The following is a 19,884-nucleotide window of genomic DNA, read 5'->3' on the forward strand; positions in this document are numbered from 1 at the left end:
TTCAGTGCCTTACCTTTGTGTCTTTTAAGTGGTTTATCTCTGGTGTCATTGTGAACTTGATTGATTGGGGTGTTTAGAGCACCGATGACATGCAGGTGATGAGGTGTGCCGTAGTGGAGGGCTCTGGATTAATTTTGACCACCTGGGGTTTTAACGTGCGCCGAAATCGCGAACACACGGGTGTTTTCGCTGTTTGCTTCCATCAGAAAAGCGACTGCCACGCATTTGTAAACTTGCTGTAAATTCTGCTTAAAGGGCCTGCGATATAATATATTTGAGCTGCCTGAAGTTTGGCATAATTCAGGCCACGTTTTGGCTGCCACTTCTGATTAAACAAAACTGAAATAACCGGAGAAGCACTGGTATGAATGTTTTCTAACAGTGGAGCTGTTCAAGCTTGAGCTTAATTCAGTGGCTTTAGCAAAAAAAAAATTCTTTGGTGCAAGCTGCCGGCCCGGCATGAGCGTTGTGCTGAGCCTCGCATAACTTTGTGCAACTGCGTAGGTGAAGCCCAGCCTCGCCTAGCTATGATGTCACTGCGCCGCTGCATTGGCGACACGCAACGCCTCGTGACTGTGCGCTGAGCACATAGTTTAGACTCCCGCAGAACGTGAGTCAGCCGAAGAAGTGTGTAACTCCAGAGGAAGAAGCAGCGCAGCATGAATGCTGTCGTGTCGTTGCTCGAGAACATACGAGACGGCTACGATCCAACCCCTAATATCGTGCCTAAACCGCAGCGAAACTTGGCCTCTCCCCTCAGCACTTAGCCAAAACCTAGCAAAAGCTAAAAAAACTCCAAAACCGGAAGCAACTAGGCTGACCCCCAGCCCCTTGCACCACTAGTGCAGGCTGCACCAGTTTCTTCTTTCTTTTTTTCTTTTCTTTCGTAGCTAGAAGGGCGGGCTCAGCTTATCGAAACTTCAGAGGAACGGGTTTTACTCAGTTTAGCCACTTGTCTGCCCCTGCAGTGTTGTAGAACAGATATCTGCATGGTCTAGCTTAGTAGCTTAGAACCAACTCAATACCACCATTGGACTGCAATTTTTATAGTAATGCAGCATTTGTAGCAGCACTCGTTAGTGCCTCGAAAGAACCATTGCTGCAATCTTCATAATGTCCCTCTGTGGATTTGTCTTGTTTAAAATGAATGTGCGCTTCAACAAATCAGGCTTTACCTCCAACGGTTTTTATGTGGTAAACAGTGCTCCCATCCTGCAAGTTTGACATTTCAGCGGGTGTAGCTTTCATTTTGGTGCCTCTTTGTGAAGACATTTCTTGAGCTTTTTTAAGCATAAATTTGTGTGGAAGTGCTTGGTCTCCTATTGGCGGGGAGACGTTTGAGTGGCGCCCCCTGGCTCTGACGTCGGCTTAGGGACCCGCGTCGCTGTCGTCTGCTGCACTCCGCTTGTGAGGGGCAGCAGTGTCTGTGCTAGAAATCGCCCGCTTTGTTGCTTGATTGCATTAAAATCGCAGTTCTAGTAATTCAGTTATTTTTGCCAGCTTCTGACACATCTAAATAATTTCAAGCCGTATCTCCCACAAGTTTGCAACACACGAGGAGGTAGAGAACAACATTCTTCAGAGCATCGGTCCGAAGATCGTGCGTAGCTCGTCCTTTCTAGCTTATTCGCGACGATCAGCGCTCAGAGCTCATCGATAACCATTCAAAATGCATAGGCTTCCCTGCAGTATTTTTGAGATGCTTTTATAAAGACTCCACAGTCTAATGCTGCGTACCAAGCAGCGGACCCCTACACGCGCATCGCACAGCAGGAAATAAAATGGCTGTCTTGTATTTCTTTCGTTGTTGTTGACTTGTCTCAGATGAATGTTTTTTTTTTTTTTTTGTGCCCAATGCATTAATTTTTCTGCACCGTCACAAACGTCTTATTAGGAGGTTTAGGGATGTTTGGGAGGCTCACAAAGATAGTGTGGATATTTTCTTCAGGTTGTTTGGCATACATTCCCTTCTTCACAAATTGGTTTTCGTTACGGCTGCGTGCAAGAAGGTGCACATCCGCAGCGTGCGTTGTTTATTCACATGCAAATACAATGAGAAGGTTTCTGCTTCGCTTCCGCGATCGCGCCTCAGACAGCGTTGTACAGAGTACTCGAAGGCGGCTTTTGTGCTCCGAATTTCTATCCTAGCCATTGTTACCATAATGACCTGACTTTCAACCCAAATAATGATAACATGATTACGGTGTTGAAGGCAAGATATACTCACTAACTAACGCAATAAATAGTATACGTGCATATATTACAAGAATTGAAACTGATGAAATGCAAGCAGCTCTTTATTGGTTTCCAACCATTCGAGGCACAAAGAACAAATCCTATTCTACTCGGGATGGCGTTCTATGAATTGAAGAAAATTACTCTTACTCTCTTGTCCTGGACTGAGGACCCGGCCCACTAACCAGCTCGATTTCATTGTTAAATAATTTCATTGTTAAATAAAGTTTCATCCTCCTCCTCCTCCTCCTTCTTTCCTATAAAGCATATCCGAATATTGGGAAGATATGGCTGCGGTAAATGTATCGAAATATCCCTCCAGGTCTGAACAAACATTTTGTTACTTTATCTTTACCGTAGACATGACTGGTTTTGCTCAATAAACCTCCATAGTTGTTAGAAGCCTGGCATAAAACCAGCCTTTGCGCACAGTGGGTTATTTGGAACTCAGCCTACAGTTTTTGCAGCCCATAGTGCATGTCGGCATATACTTTCCTGCCATGACAACGTAAAGAGATGTGATACAATACTTTCGAGCGTTCGGCAAAGTTGCAAAAACTGTTTTACCTTACAACATATGGTTACCGGGACTCGTAATTCCTTTTGTCGAAGCCGATAACCCTGAAGGCCTACAGTTTGTTTTGGTCTGGTATTTTCGCTGTTGTCGCTTACTAGCAGCTGGCTATTCCCTTGGTTCGAAAGATTTCTTAATACAGGAGCCGACGCCTGGCTCCGAATCTTTGCGCTCTGCACAGGACCGGCTTCGCAAGGAATGGGGTGGCGCCGGCAATGTTTCTGTCGTAGCGGTATCCAAAACTATACTTTAACTCATACCTTGAGCTAGTGTATGCGATTTTAAGCCTATTATTATGACAAAAAGTTACGCACATGCAAATTCTGGTGCGAACAAGCATCAGACGTCGACCGAGCGCTAAGGAACAGCAGGGAGAGCGAGCCCGAGTGCAGACGACAAATGCAAGAATCCCTGAGCCGACGTCACGGAGGCGCGCTTCGCAGCGCCGCCCGTGTTCGCGCTCACCGCCAATAAAGCCATGGGAACCCATGAAACAATTCAAATTGTTCAACTCGTTCAAAACTTCGCTCAAGTGATTCTGACTGGACCAAATCTTACAGTGTATGCTCATGTAAACTGTTAACGCACATCATCTGCAAAGATGCAGTTGCAAGCTATAGATGAAAAGCTCACATTTCAGTTGTCTGTGTGTTCCTTTTAACTGCACTTGGAAAAACAGTTTAAAAATGCCGTTTGTTTTTGTTTCTCGTAACAGAACACAAGCACATGTCAAAAGCATTGGAGAAATGTAAATACTGCTTTGACAGCCAAGAAATGAAGAAACACCTGATCATTGCCGTAGGCATAAGGGTAAGCGGCGCATTGCTGTCTTGTAGTTCAAACTCGGTGTTGTCTCACAAGGTGATGGTAATGTATTGTGCCCCATTTTCCAGACCTACTTATGCTTGCCACCGCATCAATCGCTCACTGAAGGTCACTGCTTGATTGTCCCCCAAGCACACGTTGCTGCCGGCACATTGCTCGATGAAGATGTCTGGCTTGAAGTGCAGGTGAGCTGAAATAGAAGACCAGCTAACGGAAATGCGGGAGGTAGTTCAGCTGTGGATTTGTCTTGAAGCTGTTCCGGCGTCAGTGCCACACCCTTCTCTCCCATTGGTGTGGGCGCTGATGTGGAGTGCAGAAAGTTGTGACGGCCAAGCCCACATTGTCCCTCTGTCCTTTGGTTCGGTGCATATGCCATTGTCTGGGCTTGTATTTAGAACACCCTTACCAGCTTTGTCTAGCCTGTCATGTTGCCCTGAATGTGCTGTGCCTTGCTAGTGAACGTGCCCGTTCTCATGAACGTGATATGAGGGTAGAAATTGGACGTGATGCGTGTCTGCCATTTGGCACGAAATCTGCTTGAAACAAAGTAGCGTCCCAATTACACGGATGTCTGTAGGTGGGGGGGGGTGGGCAAACAGTACCTAGCATGAGGGTCGGGCGGGCAGCAAAGTAATTGCCACTGGAAACTGGAAAGGCAAAGCAAAGGAAACTTGCAGCGTTGAGGCTTCTGAGCCCCTCTCCCTGCCCTGAGATTGTTAAGCCAACCGCAAGCCATGAAGCTACGACTTGTCCATTGTGTTCTCATTTCACTATAGCAAGGTTGTGCTGTGCCAGTATTGTCGTTTACATTGCAGGTCATGCATAGGGCACTAGAATAAACCGTGCAGCAAGAGTTCGTGTATGAAGCTCTCCTAGGGGAGCAGATTTGTGCGTCCACCTGTCGCGCATGTAGGAGCTGCCGCATCGGTTGCAGTGGCGGGGCGAAGTCGGCGCTTGCTTGTGCTGCCAGCCAGCTGCTGTGCGGGAAAGCCGTGGCTGCCAACCTGCGCACAACTGGGAAAGGAATTTGGTGCACAGCAGTGGAAGCGAGCTTTCCTGCCACGTGCAACTCTGGCAAAGCTTACACAGGAGCACTACGTGCAGCAGGGCTGTGGCGCGGTCTCAGGGGTGTTTTCCTAACTACGTGACAAACAGGCGAGCAGACAACGCTGGTGTACTTATGTAGGGGCGGTAAATTCATGATGTGCGCATGAAGCATTACATTACAAGCTGTGCAAATATTTACTATAATTCTCCTCTGGAAATGAAGTTCGTTTGATTTTCTGCACAGCCAAGCCTTAAGGCTTGGTCGTGATTCGCAGTGTGGGTCACGTGAAGGGTGCGTTTTCTTACATTTCATTGTATGTCCGTGTACATAAGACAACTGTAGGTTCTGTTTTTACGCAGTGCCAATGGAACCAAATGGCAGCTGGTCAAGAGAATAACAATATGCAGGGCTCACTGTGTTGGTGGTAAACCATTGATAATCCAAGATCTCCATCATGCCTACTGCAAAACGCCTGCAATAGCTGCAGGCTGGGACTGCGGTTACAAACTACCAGTCTGTACTGTATTTACTGTTTACCAGGTCATCCTTTTCATGTCTTGGGATCTTGTGAGCCTTTCCGAGCATTGGAAATGAGGGAGCCTTTTGTTGACTACTGCAAACAACCATGTGGCCTTCTTTTCTCGAGCTATTGCTGCTTTCTGTCACTTCCTAATGCTAATGATTTTGTAATCAGGGTACCTACGTGTTCACGCGTGCATATTTTGTTGACGATTGCAAAATCATACCTCGCCCGTCTTTCTTCTTTTCTGGGCTATAATTATAACTGTGCTGGATCAGCACCGAGGAGAGTTTTTGCACTTGTTGCGCCTTTCACTCGCTGGTGGCTACCGAACTGGTGAATTTGATGAGAGCTACTTGTTGGTAAGCAATATTGACAGCTCACACCGAGGTAGTCGCCACTGAAGGTGGATGGATCACAGCACTTGTCACCTGTCCTGGCATCTGCTTATGGCATTTTGTTTTGCCTATGGGCAGTGTGCTAAGCAGAACAGCGAACACAGTTTTTGTGTGCACACCTGAACAAATACAGGAACGGCGGTGAATGAGCGCTGACTTCATTTCTAGTGCATTGTGCACGTGTCGAGTGCAGCTGGTAGCACGGAAGCTGCAGTAGTTACCTAGAAGTTACTTCAGCGTGTAGTACACACCTTTCTTGCTGAATCTCGTTGATCTTAACTGCAAATTTTACAGACAGTTTCATCAAAATAGAAGCATGTTTTTTTTCCTGAAGTAGGTATGTGTCTGTTTGTAAGCCGGGGGTTTCAAGAAGGAATTCTTTTTTCTCTAGTTTGAATGTCAGATGGTCTTGCTCGAAGCAGTTGCTCTACCTATTAAAGCGGCCAGAAACCTGAATTGAAACGGTGTAGGACTCCTTGCTTGCAGGCTTTACAATTGCTTGACGGGTGCAGCGACCTTTGACAGTGCAGTTCTGTGCTGTGCCGCATGATCCAGACGCATCGAAATGTGCTGGCTCTTGAGAAATTTCACGCCCTTGTCCTCATTTGTGCCAGTAAAACTAATCCAGAGCAGTCAATCCTCTTTAGGTGTCGCATGTGGCCTGTAATGAAAGGCACATGGAATGACACTGACATTTTATTCCAGGAATAAATTTTCACGTTCATGACCTGTTATTATTGTCAGTAAGGTTGTGTACAATAGGGCATAGAGAGCTCGTTTGGATCAGTAGCTGCAGTCGTTACCTGGGGCCCAGCATGGTAGCTGCGTGCTTTGGTTTGCTAACTGCTATACAAGATGCTAAATACATGCTGTGTCTCCAATTTATGAACAGTGTTCCTTTCTTCTTCCGTTTGCAATTTTTTTTTTTTCACGTCTCCTTGTTGTTCCTCTTCTCCCTGCATGAGCCCAGGTCTTTAGGAAAGGCCTGACCAGAATGTTCGAGGAGATGGGCAAGGACACGGTTTTCATGGAGACTGCCATTTCCTTCCGCTACCACCCTCACACGGTGATAGAGTGCATACCAGTGCCAGTGGACATTGGGAACCTGGCACCAATGTACTTCAAGGTGAGAGGCATATATATGCATGGCAGCTGAGTAATCTCGCATTTCCCTTGTGCCGTGCAGACAGGCAGGGATATGCTTTGCATGCAGCTACGTTTGGTGTATTGTTGCTGGCATTGGCTATTTTAGTATATCCCTTATTAAGTGTAGAAGGTTGCACGGGAAAAAGTTGGGTGTGGTGCCCAGAGTAGAGCAGTTGCCTTTTCCTCTCCCGCACTCTGGCATAGCTGCTGTGATTATGCCCGGTTGGGGAAAGTTGTTGGTGTGGTTTTTTCTTTAAAGGAAGTTTCCGAAAAATTACTTTTTCTGTTTCCTGACTGCATTTTGTAATTTTTTCAACTCCAAAATGCGCAAGTTTGCAATTTTCATTCCCATGCTTAAAACATCTTGTGCATGTCTCACTGTGTAAAAATACTAGCAATTTCATGTCCTGGTGGTGCGTAGGAATTTACTGTAAAATTCTCAGGGGTGGAACTGCTGCGCCTATTGCGCCATTGTGCACCAATTAGCCCTGCTGCACCAAGCTGCGCAGAAACGGCAATTTGCGCGATTATTGTCCATTGAGAGCACAAAACGCCAAATTTAGCCGAGTCTTGTCGTTGTCTGGGGAACACTGAGCACTGGCTACACAATAGACGCAGCCACATCCGCGCCGCATCCATAGCCGCGGCAGTTTGGTGCACTCGTGGTTCCCTCATGGCTGATCAACCAGAAGTCGAGCTTCCAAAACCGACTGTCATCTCTCAAAGCTCTACTTGCAAGTTCACAAGAGGTCTGGCTGCCAAAGACATGAACAAAGTGGAGAGTGGCAATATTTTGCTGGGGGATGTGAACTCTAAACTGCCCTCTGTGCTTGAGCGAACCAAAACAGTTGACTTGGCTCTTCAGTCTATGAAGGCGAACAGAATCCTTGTTAAAGTGGTGTTTGTGTGCAGATCTCATTACGTGGCTGTGTTATGTTTTTGTGTTTAGCGGCAAGGTGCTGCAAGCCAATTGCCACCTGCGGTTCTTTTGGCACTGGTGTTTACTCTTGCACATTGTCGTAGTGATCTATGTAAGTGGTGTTGCAGTGAAGTGCAATGGCTTGGTTAAGTACACTTAAAGCTTTTCCCCTACCTATTATGTTGTGCTTTCCACCTGTTTTCAACTGAAATTATTAGCATATCTAAGGCAATTACTGTTTCTAGTATCTGCCATTTTTATTTTATTTCATGAAGTTGAGCAAAAAATTTTTTGATTTATTGCGCACCTTCTAAATAATTCTGGCCAGTTCTATTTTTCGTGAAGTTTTTGGATTTGTTGCTAATTAAAGTGTACTCAGCCGCATTATTTATGGCTGTCAATGTGTTCCAAAAGTGCTCCGAAATAGCCCCTAAATTGCTCCAAACCTGCTCCAAAATGGGATTTTTGCTGCTCCAAAGCTGCTCCAAAATAAGACTTTTTCTGCTCCCGTGCCTGCTCCAAAAAGCTAGACCCTGCTTCCATTCCTGAATTCTGAGCAAGCGCCCACCTGTAGGCTAGGTGAGATCACTGGCAAAGTGGGGAGGGGGCGCTACCCCAGAACTGCACCAAAATTCAAGATGGCGGTGACAAAGATCTCCCGCCAGGGAAAAGTAACAGTAAAATGCACATGGACTTGACATTTTGCCAAAGAATGGTAGTGTAGTCATTGTTCAACAACCATCAAAGGACTCCTGCGAGTGAACCCCAGAGAAAAGTTTGCGGCATTCCTTTTGAAGCCCGCCCCAATCTTCGGGTGCCACGGTTCTAACACCTGCGAGACCAGCACGCAGGTCGCCTTCCTCCGATCCATCCAGTGCCTCAAGTACAGTGGCCTAGGCCTCGGCAACAAAATCGAACACCTGCAGCCGCAATGGCTTCTTTGAGTTTCCTATTTATGTTCACTCTTCCTCACGCATTATGGTCCCCAGAAAAATTTGCTAGTCTGCCGTCCGGCGGCCGCGAAGGGGGCTCCTCCGTGATGCAGGCAATCGGAGCGTGGCCGGCCAGTGGGTGGCGGTCGGCGCTCCGCCGTGCTGCCTTCTGGGCGGCTTCAGCCGATTTCAACTGTGCGTTTTCATCCTCTCTTCTTTTCTATCTACAAAACAGATTAGCTAAATAAATTGGTTCCTGCGGATACGAAGAGTTTTTTTACCGAAGCATGAATTGGTGGGAGTATGTTTTTACCTACTATGAACAATCGAGCCAAACAACGGAATAGTGTCGCTGCATTTTATCCTCTATAACCTCTTGCAGGCAAAAAGTATCCACACATACTCGGGGGCATTGGAAACACTATCGGCACGGCATCTTGTGTTAACGGGGGCACTTTACGCGGAATTTCGACTTGTTACCTTAAAGAGAAGCGTTTTTGTGTATACCCCCGCCGTACACTGCCATGTATATGTAAACGTGTGAAAACATTTGTGTGGTGTGTGGGCGCTCCGCAAATTCTTTTGTGGCCCCTAGGAACCACCGTGACGTCTCTTCGTTTGCAAGTCAAATATATGCTTGGAAGCTCGCAGGGGATCTGACCAATTCGGATCGTTTATTAATCAGGCCCCATCGCCCGTCTTCGTAGTCTCCTCAGTTGGGAATATTTAAAGGGACACTGAAGTGAATTTGTCAAGCTCCCGTTTTTGCTTGCACTGCGTAGACTGGCTCAAATTAACTCACTTTTCATTGTTTATCCGGTTGATAAGTCGGTAATTATTTTACAAAGCACGAAAGAAGAAAAAATACCATGCACGGTTTGCGGCGGCTGCACCAACTAAAGGCTCTGACAACGGGAGGAGACGCACCGTGATTGGACGATGTCCAAGGTTAGCATTCAAACAAGTTTTGGTTTTGGTTCTGCAAAACAACATGCTTGACATCCGACGGCATCGTTGAATGGGCATTCTCGATATCTCAGTTATCGTCGTACCGCGCTTCTGCCATGTTGTCGGCTGTAAAATGCACAAGATAAGCCTCCCAGGACGGCTTGGAATCGTAGCAATCACTAGCCGAGGCCTACGCAGTGGATGAACGCCCTCCTTGTCCCCGCAGACGCTCAAATGCCATGCACTTTTCCCCCATACTTGGAGCTTGCCTCACTCATGCCTGTATCGTAAAAAGCGTGTTTGCACCAGGCCAAGGGTCTGTTGATTCTGGCCTGTGCCCACTGCCCGCAAGCAGTCGGTGCTTATGGCAACAGCACGCCAATGAGAACTCGCTAGCGCGTCAGTGTCAGCCTGCGTGCATTCTGTAAACTAGTTCGTGAAGCAGTTTACGTTACGGCCCAAAAAAGGTGAACTCAGTATAGAAAACATTGGCTGAAAATGAAAAAGTCAACAAAAATGAACGTACTCTCGGGGATTCATTTGCAATAGCATACCTAGCGCTCCAAACCACTCGGCCACGGGCGAGCGCTGCCGACCTTGGAAATGTAAGGTATATAATGTATAACCAGTTTACACTTTATTTATTTATAGCATTTCAAGCAGATTAGGCGACTATTTGTTGTATCGCGCTCGTGCAGTAAGCGTCCCCCAAATTTTCACAATATCTCACATCTAGCAATTGCATTTCTTAGACGGAAAAGCGTTCGCAGATGTGTGGTCGTGCTGCTGACTGCTGTGCTTGTTCACCCGGCGCAAAAGAGTGCTTCCTGCTCCCAAGTTTTGCGCTGTACGGTAAAAGTCTCAGTTGATTTTATTTCCTTCGTACCTATATGACTTCGCTGACCCTTCTCTCGCCTTCAAGTGGCCGTAGATTTTCCTACTGGCATACCAGTCAGCGAAGCGTCGCATGTGCGCTTGTGCAGCGTTTGTGTGGAGCGACCTGGGGCGGTATTCTCGAGTTTTGTCCCTTTTGCGCCCCTTTCAAAAGTGTCCCTTTTGGCAAGCCCTGATTGGCTAAAAGCAAACAACCGGAAGTGACGTAACGCAAGCGCAACAAACCCACTGCCAACGCTCACTGCTTAACCGGAAGTACGTCACGAGGAAGGGGCGCAAAAGGGACGTTTTCAAATGGGACAGTTACGAGAGTACCGCCCCTGGACTTGGAGCTTGATACAGTGTACAAACTAACAAAATAAAACGAACATTCTTCCGTTTACAAACGTGTTGTGGCGTAGTTTCAACTGAGCGAACGAATTGCGACGGCCCGTCGGCGGCCAGCGGACTAAACGATGGGCCGACTGACTGTCGGAAGGTCGGCGAGCAGTGCAGTAGCGCAGCCAATTGCCAGCTCATCTCCTCCTGACGTCACACGAAAACGCCACAGAAAATGGGTGAGGGTGCAGAGAGTAGGACAGCATTTTCGAATTGATTTTTCTACTAAATAAATTCACGTAAACGTGCTCAGAGTGGTCGAAACATGGCCTATGGACTCCGGACTACAATTTGCACTAGTAATCCCGCAATGTTTACAAGTCGCTTATGTGTCCCTTTAAATGTTATTGACGAATAAAAATATTTCGTGTGTACACATGCATACGATGTTTTTCGGCCCTTTCAGTCAACATGCAGAAACTGGGGTACTATCAAACCTTTTAATTTGCGCGCCTGTAATATTTGTGAATTCCACGATTTGGAAAATTCGCTAACTTGAGGGGCATGCGAAACTTATTTTAACTCGAAAGTGTTTTATGCCCGGCTGCACAAAGATTTTGGTGACGTGATATCCGTCACGGAAGTGACGTCGCCAGAAAAAGTGCCATCGACGCAGCGGCACCCGGTTTCGATCCCACGACTCTCTGGCCGCAACGGGAGGTACGTGGTGCTTTTCCCACTGCGCTACAAACCGAGACGTGAGCATATGCTACGAATGCACCTTATGTCCTCCCCTATGACTCATTCAGATGGTGCGCGCCGTCTAGTAGAGGCGGAGCGAAGTAGCGCATCATGACGCTAATGAGCGCTGACAGTTGGTGCCTCGATGCCGGCCCGGCGCCTTCGTGTACGGGGGACGTGCGTGAATTGACGCACCCTCCCCTGTTCTAAGTTTCTTGCGTGTCGGTGTCACTTCGTCTGGTAGGGTCAGGCTCGCGAACCCTTCGCACAAGAATAAAATTCCTTTAACATTCAAGTGCGCCTGTGAAGGCCCCTTTCACTTTCGTGTTTTGCCGATTCCTATGAAAAAGGGATCAACCACATTTTTTAATAAAATCATGGTGCCAAACAGTAACTGCGCTTGCATTCTTCATTGCACAGGGCTTTTTCTTTATAGCCCGCACACTCAGATCAGTGAATTGCGAGACGCACACGGGGAAAGCAACGAGGGAGAATATTTGTGCTATGGCCAATCATTTTATTTGCGGCTTTTTGAAAGTAAGAAAAGCTCTTGAGGCTTTAGTCCAGTGATCATATGCCTTGCTTTACATGCCCCCCCCCCCCCCCCCCCTCCTTTCCCCCTCCCCCCGAAGTAATTAGGGACGAGTTTTTTTGGTAAAGTATTTCATGACAGCTTTTTTTCCTTTTTTTCGAGCTTATAGCCTGGCCGGCTACATGCTGACCACCTTCAATGCATGACGTTTCGGGGATAACCCAGTAGTTTTCACAATTAACTGGAACAAACACTAAGTCTGGCGCCGCCAGGCTCTCTCTGAACGTGATCTCACTGTCTCAACATTGCGCGAAATAACGGTTCCACCGGCGGTAGCGAAACGGCTACTCTCATTGCTGCGGTTTCAACCTTAATTGGGTATCACTCGCGAAGGTCAGCGGCCGAAAATAGGCTCCGTAGCCCGATTCGCGAAAAATCCGTGCCGCGAAATTAGAGTTTAATAGTAGTTCTATCTCAGCCTCAATTGTGAGCTGATGTACCTCGAAACATTGGATTTCAGCGCTCTAACAGGCTGACAAACCACGATTCGCGCCCGCTCTCTGTGGCAGTAGGGCGCCCTCGCTCCGATTGCTCACAGCGCCCTCTGCGCAGCGCTGTGCGTGCATCAGCGGCGCGGGGACGGCAGACTGGCAAATATTTCTAGGGACCATACACGCATGTATCATGGTCTGCTAGTGAGGATTGGATTGGATTATATACACTGGCCATGGGACACCAGTGTTGCCTGGGTGAGGTGGATCTTGGACACGGAAATTTGAAATTAGCAGTGGATTTAGGTGGGGAGGGGGTCTCACATGGGTGGGGGTGCTTTATCGAAATTGTACAGTAGGGCGTTCATTTACCTAGTTGCCTGGTGCATTGAAACCCTGTTTCAGGGATGAGTTTATGTTGCTTGCGTGCAGGTTTTAGGAACATCAGTGACTGAAATTTGATTTCGTGGTGTTTTGCTTTTCCCCTTTCAGAAAGCCATACTGGAATGCGAGAGTGAATGGGCGCAGAACAAGAAACTGGTAGACCTGTCGAAAAAAGGGCTGCGGAGTTCGGTAAGGCAGCGTTTGTCGACATTTGCATAGTGGTTTAGATAGTCGCTACCAGTACGGCATTACAGCACCAGATAAATATCATGGAAGGAAAGAGAACCATTAATAAAAAGAGAGTGAAAAAGCAGTACATTAACTTTCTTGCATTAAAAGTGAATGCAAATTGGGAAATTACAGTCACCGTACCTCTGATGTGATTACACAGCAGGCTGTGATATCATTATACTACAGCCTTTCCAGCCTGGGCAATGCTCCATGTCGATTAAAGGTACCCTGCAGCACGTACCACCAACTATTTGGAATGCATTTTGGGGAAAGTATATTGTCCCAGCAATCTCCTCCCGCAAGAATTATGAAAATCTGTTAAGTATTGCTGGAGCTACGCTAGATTTCAAATAATGGTTCCCTCTCAACTCAACCCTCGAGTACTCGACGAAGGCTACGCGCTCTCTCCCGGAGAGGTGGGCGGCTCGTGACGTCCTCTCCGCAACGTGGAGCAGTCGAAACAGGTTTCGTGCAGGACAGGCATTGGTACCTTGCAGCACGTGTGTGCTCAGGCCAGTAGGGCATGGTTGGAGCAATAAACGCCTGTTGTCTCTCTGCACGAAGAAACGCCAGCGATGGTGGTCGTCGTGGAAATGCGAGAAATAAACCGCGATGTTAACCAGCAACTTCCAGTGGGACAGCCACCGCTGTAATGATACAGTTAAAGCGGTGCCTAATGAGGGAGATGGAAGAGAGTGCGGTTGGTGTTCCCGCACCTCTCACAGAGATATGCGAGCGTACGGCTTCATTTATTTCTGACAGTGTAATCTAAACATTGCGCACTTTTATTTGCACTACTCAAAGACTGCTGCATCTGTCAAATCGAGTGGTTCTGTAGAGGAAATTTGTGAATCTTTCCTTGAAAGCTGCCTATGTGGGTGCGTAGCAGCCCGCGTGCCAGGGGTTCGCCATGCCGATGACGAAGGCAGGAGGCGTGTGCTCCTGCTGGTGGAATAGACCAGTTTGAGCCCACGCGCTGCTGCGTCTGATGGTCTCTGCAACAGTCACGGCAGGAGTGTGACCAACGCGGACCGCACCATGCTGGACACTTCGGCCCCGCCAGACTTTCCAGGTCAGCTGTTGGACGTGGAACTCACGGACCCTGTTTTTTCAAGTCGAGGCCTGCTCTCGTCTGCATCGCATCACTAGTCAGGGGATGAAATACTACAGCATCGTGACCTCCTTGCCAAGCAGCATTGCAGATGAGCTGGCTAACATCCTTGATACCTCGCATCCGGTAGCACCATATGACCACCTGAAGGCTGCGGTGGTCCAGCGCAAATCTGAGGCGGAGTGCAACAGGCCCCCCCAGCTGCTCCATCGCATGCGGCAGCTGTTGGGCAATCGAGGCCAGGACCTGAACCCTTTTTCCGCCGCCTCTTGCAGAACATGGTCTTGGTACTTGCGGCCACCGATGGCCCCCCACTTGACCAGTTCGTGGAACTGGCTGACCCCGTCGCGGACTACTCCTGGTCCCCCAGCATCGCCCTGCTCTACCTTACAGATTTTCCTGCAACCACAACGCCCCGCACGGGAGAGTCCCCCATGAAGCACACGATCACCCACCACATCGTCACGAAGGGAACGCCTGTCTCCGCTTGACCGCATCGTCTTGCGGGTTCTTGTTTCGCCACCACTTGTCGAGGGTTTGAGCGCGTGCTAGAACTGGGAATTGTCTGTCCATCATCCAGGAACTGCGTGTCGGCCATGACCGAAAGTACCGTGTCACTCACAACCACGAGTGCACGTTGGCAGCGGTTCTTTACACTAGAAGAAAACCAAATAATTGCAGTGAAGTTCCCTTGTTTACTTTCCCAACTGCCACAGAAGTAGGGCACGTGGAAGAGAGTCATGTGACACAGGGTGCCACAATTCTCGTATCTCTTCAGATGGGGGAGTGTAGAGCTTTGGTGACGGTGAGCTGTAGTGTTCAGTTTTCCTTTTAGGATACTTGGCGTGATTTTTCCGAGGCTGTGCTCACCCACACAGGTTGTCTTGACACACCAATGCCCCCCCAAAAGTGATTCAGCAGAATGCTTACAACAACAAAAAAAGACCCCTTCTCCACCCCCTTTTCGATTTTACATAGGACCATGTACCAAAAAGGTAGTTGTGGACAAATTAAATGTGAACCAGAATTCACAAAATCAAGTGTTATGGCTAGTAACAGTCAAATCATGCTGCCCTTCAGGCACATTTACCAAGTGCTGACTGGACTGCTTCCTCTGGTTCGCAGGTATTTTTGTGTTCCATTTCTCCGTGGCTGTACATTGTGTTGGAACGGTGTGTCGCTGTGGTTGCATCTCTTCTCACAAGGCAAGGAAGGTTTGCAGACATTTCGGAGTGGACGGAGGCAGCTCAGAATTCCAGTGCCTGCAAAGATTGAAGTTTTTCATCACTGTGTGTCCTTGACCCTTTTTCCCTAGGATGCAGGTTCGATCCCAGCCATGGCGGCTGATCTTTGATGAACTCCCACGTGTCGAGCCTTCGGCGCCCGTTAAAAGATACCCAGTTGGCCGAAGCTAGCCTGGAGTCCTCCACTGTGGCACACCTCATAGCCCTGATGTGGCCTTTGCGCATAGAGCCGCCAAAATTTGAATGGAGAACACCACACGGTTGTGTGTACCCTTTTCACAGTAAACATGTTGCCACTGTTGCAGGTTCCCCGAGGCCTGCCGTATTTTTGTGTCGACTTTGGTCTTCAAGGAGGCTTTGCTCACGTCATTGAAGATGAGAAGGACTTTCCGGCGTACTTTGGCAAGGCACGGCGTCCTTTCTTTGCTTTCAGCGTCGCACTGGCGAGTGAATTCTGAGCGTTGTCGCATGAATGGCTAGTTCAGTGCTCCAGTTTATTTCTTTTGTGAAATTTTATGCATGTCAACACCACCATTGCCATCAAACATTTTAATCTTTTCAAATCTGTTGGTTGTTCCAACAAGGCAGGTTTGTATTGCACTGAACATGTTTGTGGGAGACATGCATTCTTTGCATGCATGGCTTACGCAATGTAATTGTGGAATACTGTTTAATGCTAAGGCTGTTGCATCGATAGCTCAGTAATTTCTCTTGGTGCTTGTGCAGTGCTTGCAAAAAGTGAAGTGACCCCAGGGTTTAAGTATGGTGCTGAGCTTTTATTGAATCAGGAAATGTGTTTTTGGAAAGTGATTAAAGCGCATCAGCGGCTGTACTGTATCCAAACATCAGTACTTCCTATTCCAGTGGTGGGAATGTGAAAGTTGAAGCACAACCTATTACGATATTGTGGGATGTATCGGTCATAATACACAGTTTTTTGCTGCAGTATTTGAAAACTTGGGCATTGACTAAATGTTGCCATGCAGTGCAGCCGACCAGCATTTCTGTCGGCAGTATTTTGACTCCAGGGGGGGCAAACCCATTGCATTAAGGGGGGGAGTTGTGCAGGTGCCCCTTTTGTGCCCCCTTGCCGAATCCCATGCTGGCCAGCAATTATGTTGTATGGCGAGATCCCACAGAAGCTTTTGTAGTTCAGTACGTGATCAGATCAGGTTTTATCTTCTTGAAAGACTTTTCAGCTATTCCATTTCGATGGCTTTCCAGGAGGTGGTAGGAGGGATGCTGGACTTGGAGCCGAGACTGTGGTTGAAGCAGCAGCGTGAGAATTTTGAAGAGCAGAGAAAGAAGGTGTTGGAGTTCACCAAGTGGTGGAAGCCGTACGACTGGACCGAGCGCCTCAAGCCTGAAGCATCCTAGTCGGCAGCAATGCGTCGCAACACTTTGCCCCGCCATGTATCATGCCATCGCTTGACAGGAACAATAATGAAGCACAACCCAGTGCATATGTTTATGTCCCATTCTTTCCATACTCAATGATGATAGGTTTTCCCCTGAGAACATAGCCATTGCATAGGTCCAGGGCCCTGGATGCTGCCTGTATACCTGAAAGGCAAGAGGCACGGGCGATCATGTTTCTGAGAAGAAAGAAGTGCTTGAAGGGAGGTTAGCGTTGTGCGCTTACGTGACTGGCGCACACTTACTCGGTAATGTGACAAATGCTTGTCCCCGCAGCCGCCCAGAGAGAAGTCTGTACTTCACAGTGCAAGCCTCTTCATCGAAGCGGCAAAACAGCGCCATCAACTCGCGAATGTCCACTTTGTGGTGAAGGTTTTTCAGGTACAGCACCTGTGTGAAACAAAAACGTCGAGAAGGACAGACACATTGTTGGTTAAGCCTTAGAACAAAGGGAACGTTTTCACTGAATTATTAAAGGGGACTCTGCAGCACTCGCCATCGACTACTCGGAATGTGTTTTTGACGTAAAGTCTATTGTCCCAGCACTTCCCCCCCGCAAGAATTATGAAAATTTATTCACTATCACCGAAACTACGCGCGGTGAGAAATCGCGCATAATTGTTCCCTTTGAACTTGACCGCAAATGTGACGAAAGTGGCGCACTCTCTCTCAAAAAAAGGGGAGGGGGGGGGGCCTCACGGCGTTTTTAGCGGCTGCCTTCGATACATCGCATGCTGGGGAGCTTTCTCCTTTTCTGTGCAACATGGAGGGGTCTATTCCGGTCTGTAGCCACAAAAAAGCAGGCATGGCTGCCAGCTCGCAAGCGTGCGCTTACCTGGTAGGGCGCTTTTGAAGCAATAAATGTTTGTTGTCGAGTGGTCTCATTGAAAGGGGAGTATTGAGTTCATCACTCAAATTCCGTGTGCACTCAACAAACACACACAAAGAACGCTGAAACTGCGTACAGGTTCAGGTATAGAAGAGGTTGGCACACAGCGCCAACGACGGCGGATTGTACAGGAAATGCGAGAAATAAGCTGAAAAGTTGACCAGCGACAGCCAATAGGACAGCCATGGCCGCAATGACGCTGTTTAGGCTATGCCAGGGGTGCATAATGAGAAAAATTGAAGAGAGCGCAGTTGGTTTTTCTGCATCTTTCACGGCGATTTGCACGCTCACCGCTTCATGTGCACGTGTAATATTTGGCTCAAATATTGCTGGCAGTGCAATCTAAAGTTGCGCAGGTTTACTTGCACTGCTCAGAGTGTTGCAGGGTCCCTTTAAAGGCACAAGTCAAGTCGTAATTGTGAGCAAAAAAGACAACCCATAACAGCTATGAAAGCTTTAAATGAACTGAATACAGTTATTAGGGGGGAAAGTGTGGACAGAGCCAACAATATTATTAAGGCAGACTGCACAAAATGTAGCCTTAGCGTTGCAATGAATGGTTCTGGAGATGGTGACACCTCGGGAAGCTGAGATGTTTATTTAGAAGGACTTGTTGTTGGGCGAGTTGGTGCATGTTAGCAAACGGTGCAAAGGGCGCGAAGAACACAAGGACTGCGTCTGTCCTTGTCTCTGTGCAGTGTCTTCCTTCACGCACCCTACGCCTCTTCCTAGGATGGCGCAGTGCGACACGTCAATTTTGTGAGATGGCGGTGCAAATGTGTGGGTTGTACATGACTGGATACAACTTATGGATCCTGAAATTGGAGAGGTCTGCTTTGATTTGAGCTGAGTGAAGCTTAAAATAAATAAACTGAGGACTACTGAAAAGGTACACATGCTTACGTGACTCGTAGCTCCAGGACTGTAGTTTTGAAAGCGTGGCAGTTTCCTTATTTCGTCGACACTGACCCTCTCTGCTGCTATTTCATTCTCAGGAATGGGCACCACGACATGGTAAACAGCCGGATCGGGCAGGGGCTGCACTTGCGGGCATTCTTCGCAGCCGCCGTTCGAAGCCCGCTCTTTGTTTTCGGCTGTCGGTGACGAAGGCATTTCTGAACCCTGTTTTTTCTTCTTTTTTCTCTTGCTCATAACTCTCTCCATTAGTCTCTGCGAAAAATATGCTATATGGCTCATGGGATCTTTTGGAAGAACTGCGATCCGTGGCGAGCTTTGGCCAGCTTCTTCCTCCGATTGTCCATTCACAAATCGTTTTCGAGATGCATCGTCGATGCCCAATTGCCCGCCGGTTTTTATTTTGTCTCGTATCTGCTCCAGCTTTGAATCCAGTAGTCTTGGATCCATCAGTGGGTGCTTTTGCTTGATAGTCTGAAATGTAACACCAGCGCTTCTTGAAATGTGACTGTGCAGAGCAAGCTCGAACAATTCGTAATCGCACAGTTTGAAAGCATGTGAAGCAATTAAAGACGCGTGAATGAAGATCGCAGAGAAAGGCGACGGCGAGCGACACTTACCGCCACATCTTCTGAGTGCAGATACAAGCCGATTTCTTCGCCCGTGAGTCCGCGTAGCAATAACGCTTGTTTCTGTTCTGCCTGAGAACCAAATGCCTTGTACTCGTTTAAGGAACAGGTCCCTGCCACAGGGAGCTCCGCGTAGTCTCCAGCCGTAGTAAAATGCCGCTGTTGCTCGTTGAGACTGCAAATTATTTCACGTGGTGGTTACAAAAGAAAGCAACAAGAACTGAGAAAGTGCTTAAAACTGTAAACTTGCGCGGAGTAGACTTACTGTTTGACTGAAAACCGTGTGTCAAGCTGTTTGGTCAACATCTCTTGAACAAACTTTTCCGATTCTGTCTCGCCTCCAGCTTGAAATTTCGGGTGTCTTCGACAGCGCTTCTGAGGCGACTCATTCCCGCCAAACGGGGAAAAAAGATCGTCTGAGTCCATAATTCTAACACTTCAACTGCCTTTGCACAGCAACGTCGCCACCAGTCGCCACTCTCCGCATGCAAACTAGAGCGAACCACAGAACAGAACTAGAGCATAGAGAAAGAAATTAATGGTC

At 47.9% G+C, this 19,884-nt stretch overlaps 2 protein-coding genes across 4 annotated transcripts in view; one reads left to right on the plus strand and one right to left on the minus strand.

Moving 5' to 3' along the window:
* The window catches only part of LOC144173868 (CWF19-like protein 2), a 28,846-nt gene extending 11,894 nt beyond the window's left edge, over positions 1-16,952 (plus strand). For 2 of the 3 annotated variants that reach the window (XM_077702152.1, XM_077702153.1), the window contains 6 exons: positions 3,525-3,619; positions 3,703-3,819; positions 6,571-6,726; positions 13,014-13,094; positions 15,797-15,898; positions 16,716-16,952. In XM_077702152.1, the coding sequence (XP_077558278.1) occupies positions 3,525-3,619; positions 3,703-3,819; positions 6,571-6,726; positions 13,014-13,094; positions 15,797-15,898; positions 16,716-16,868 (704 nt within the window). In that variant the 3' untranslated portion in view covers positions 16,869-16,952. Of the gene's footprint in view, positions 1-3,524; positions 3,620-3,702; positions 3,820-5,041; positions 5,107-6,570; positions 6,727-13,013; positions 13,095-15,796; positions 15,899-16,715 lie in introns of those variants that run through there. The other variant, XM_077702154.1, reaches the window with a different exon arrangement.
* LOC144173869 (RNA-binding protein 41-like) lies at positions 16,936-19,878 on the minus strand. Its single transcript, XM_077702155.1, has 5 exons — positions 19,606-19,878; positions 19,332-19,515; positions 18,700-19,185; positions 17,153-17,297; positions 16,936-17,054 (listed from the first exon to the last, which is right to left on the minus strand). The coding sequence occupies exons 1-5, from the start codon at positions 19,764-19,766 to the stop codon at positions 16,960-16,962; spliced, it is 1,071 nt and encodes a 356-aa protein (XP_077558281.1). The 5' UTR covers positions 19,767-19,878; the 3' UTR covers positions 16,936-16,959.
* Positions 19,879-19,884: the final 6 nt, after the last annotated feature.

Source organism: Haemaphysalis longicornis, unplaced genomic scaffold, assembly GCF_048455015.1.
Source record: "Haemaphysalis longicornis isolate Haplotype H1 unplaced genomic scaffold, Haemaphysalis longicornis Haplotype H1 scaffold_3, whole genome shotgun sequence".
NCBI classification, from domain to species: Eukaryota; Metazoa; Arthropoda; class Arachnida; order Ixodida; family Ixodidae; genus Haemaphysalis; species Haemaphysalis longicornis.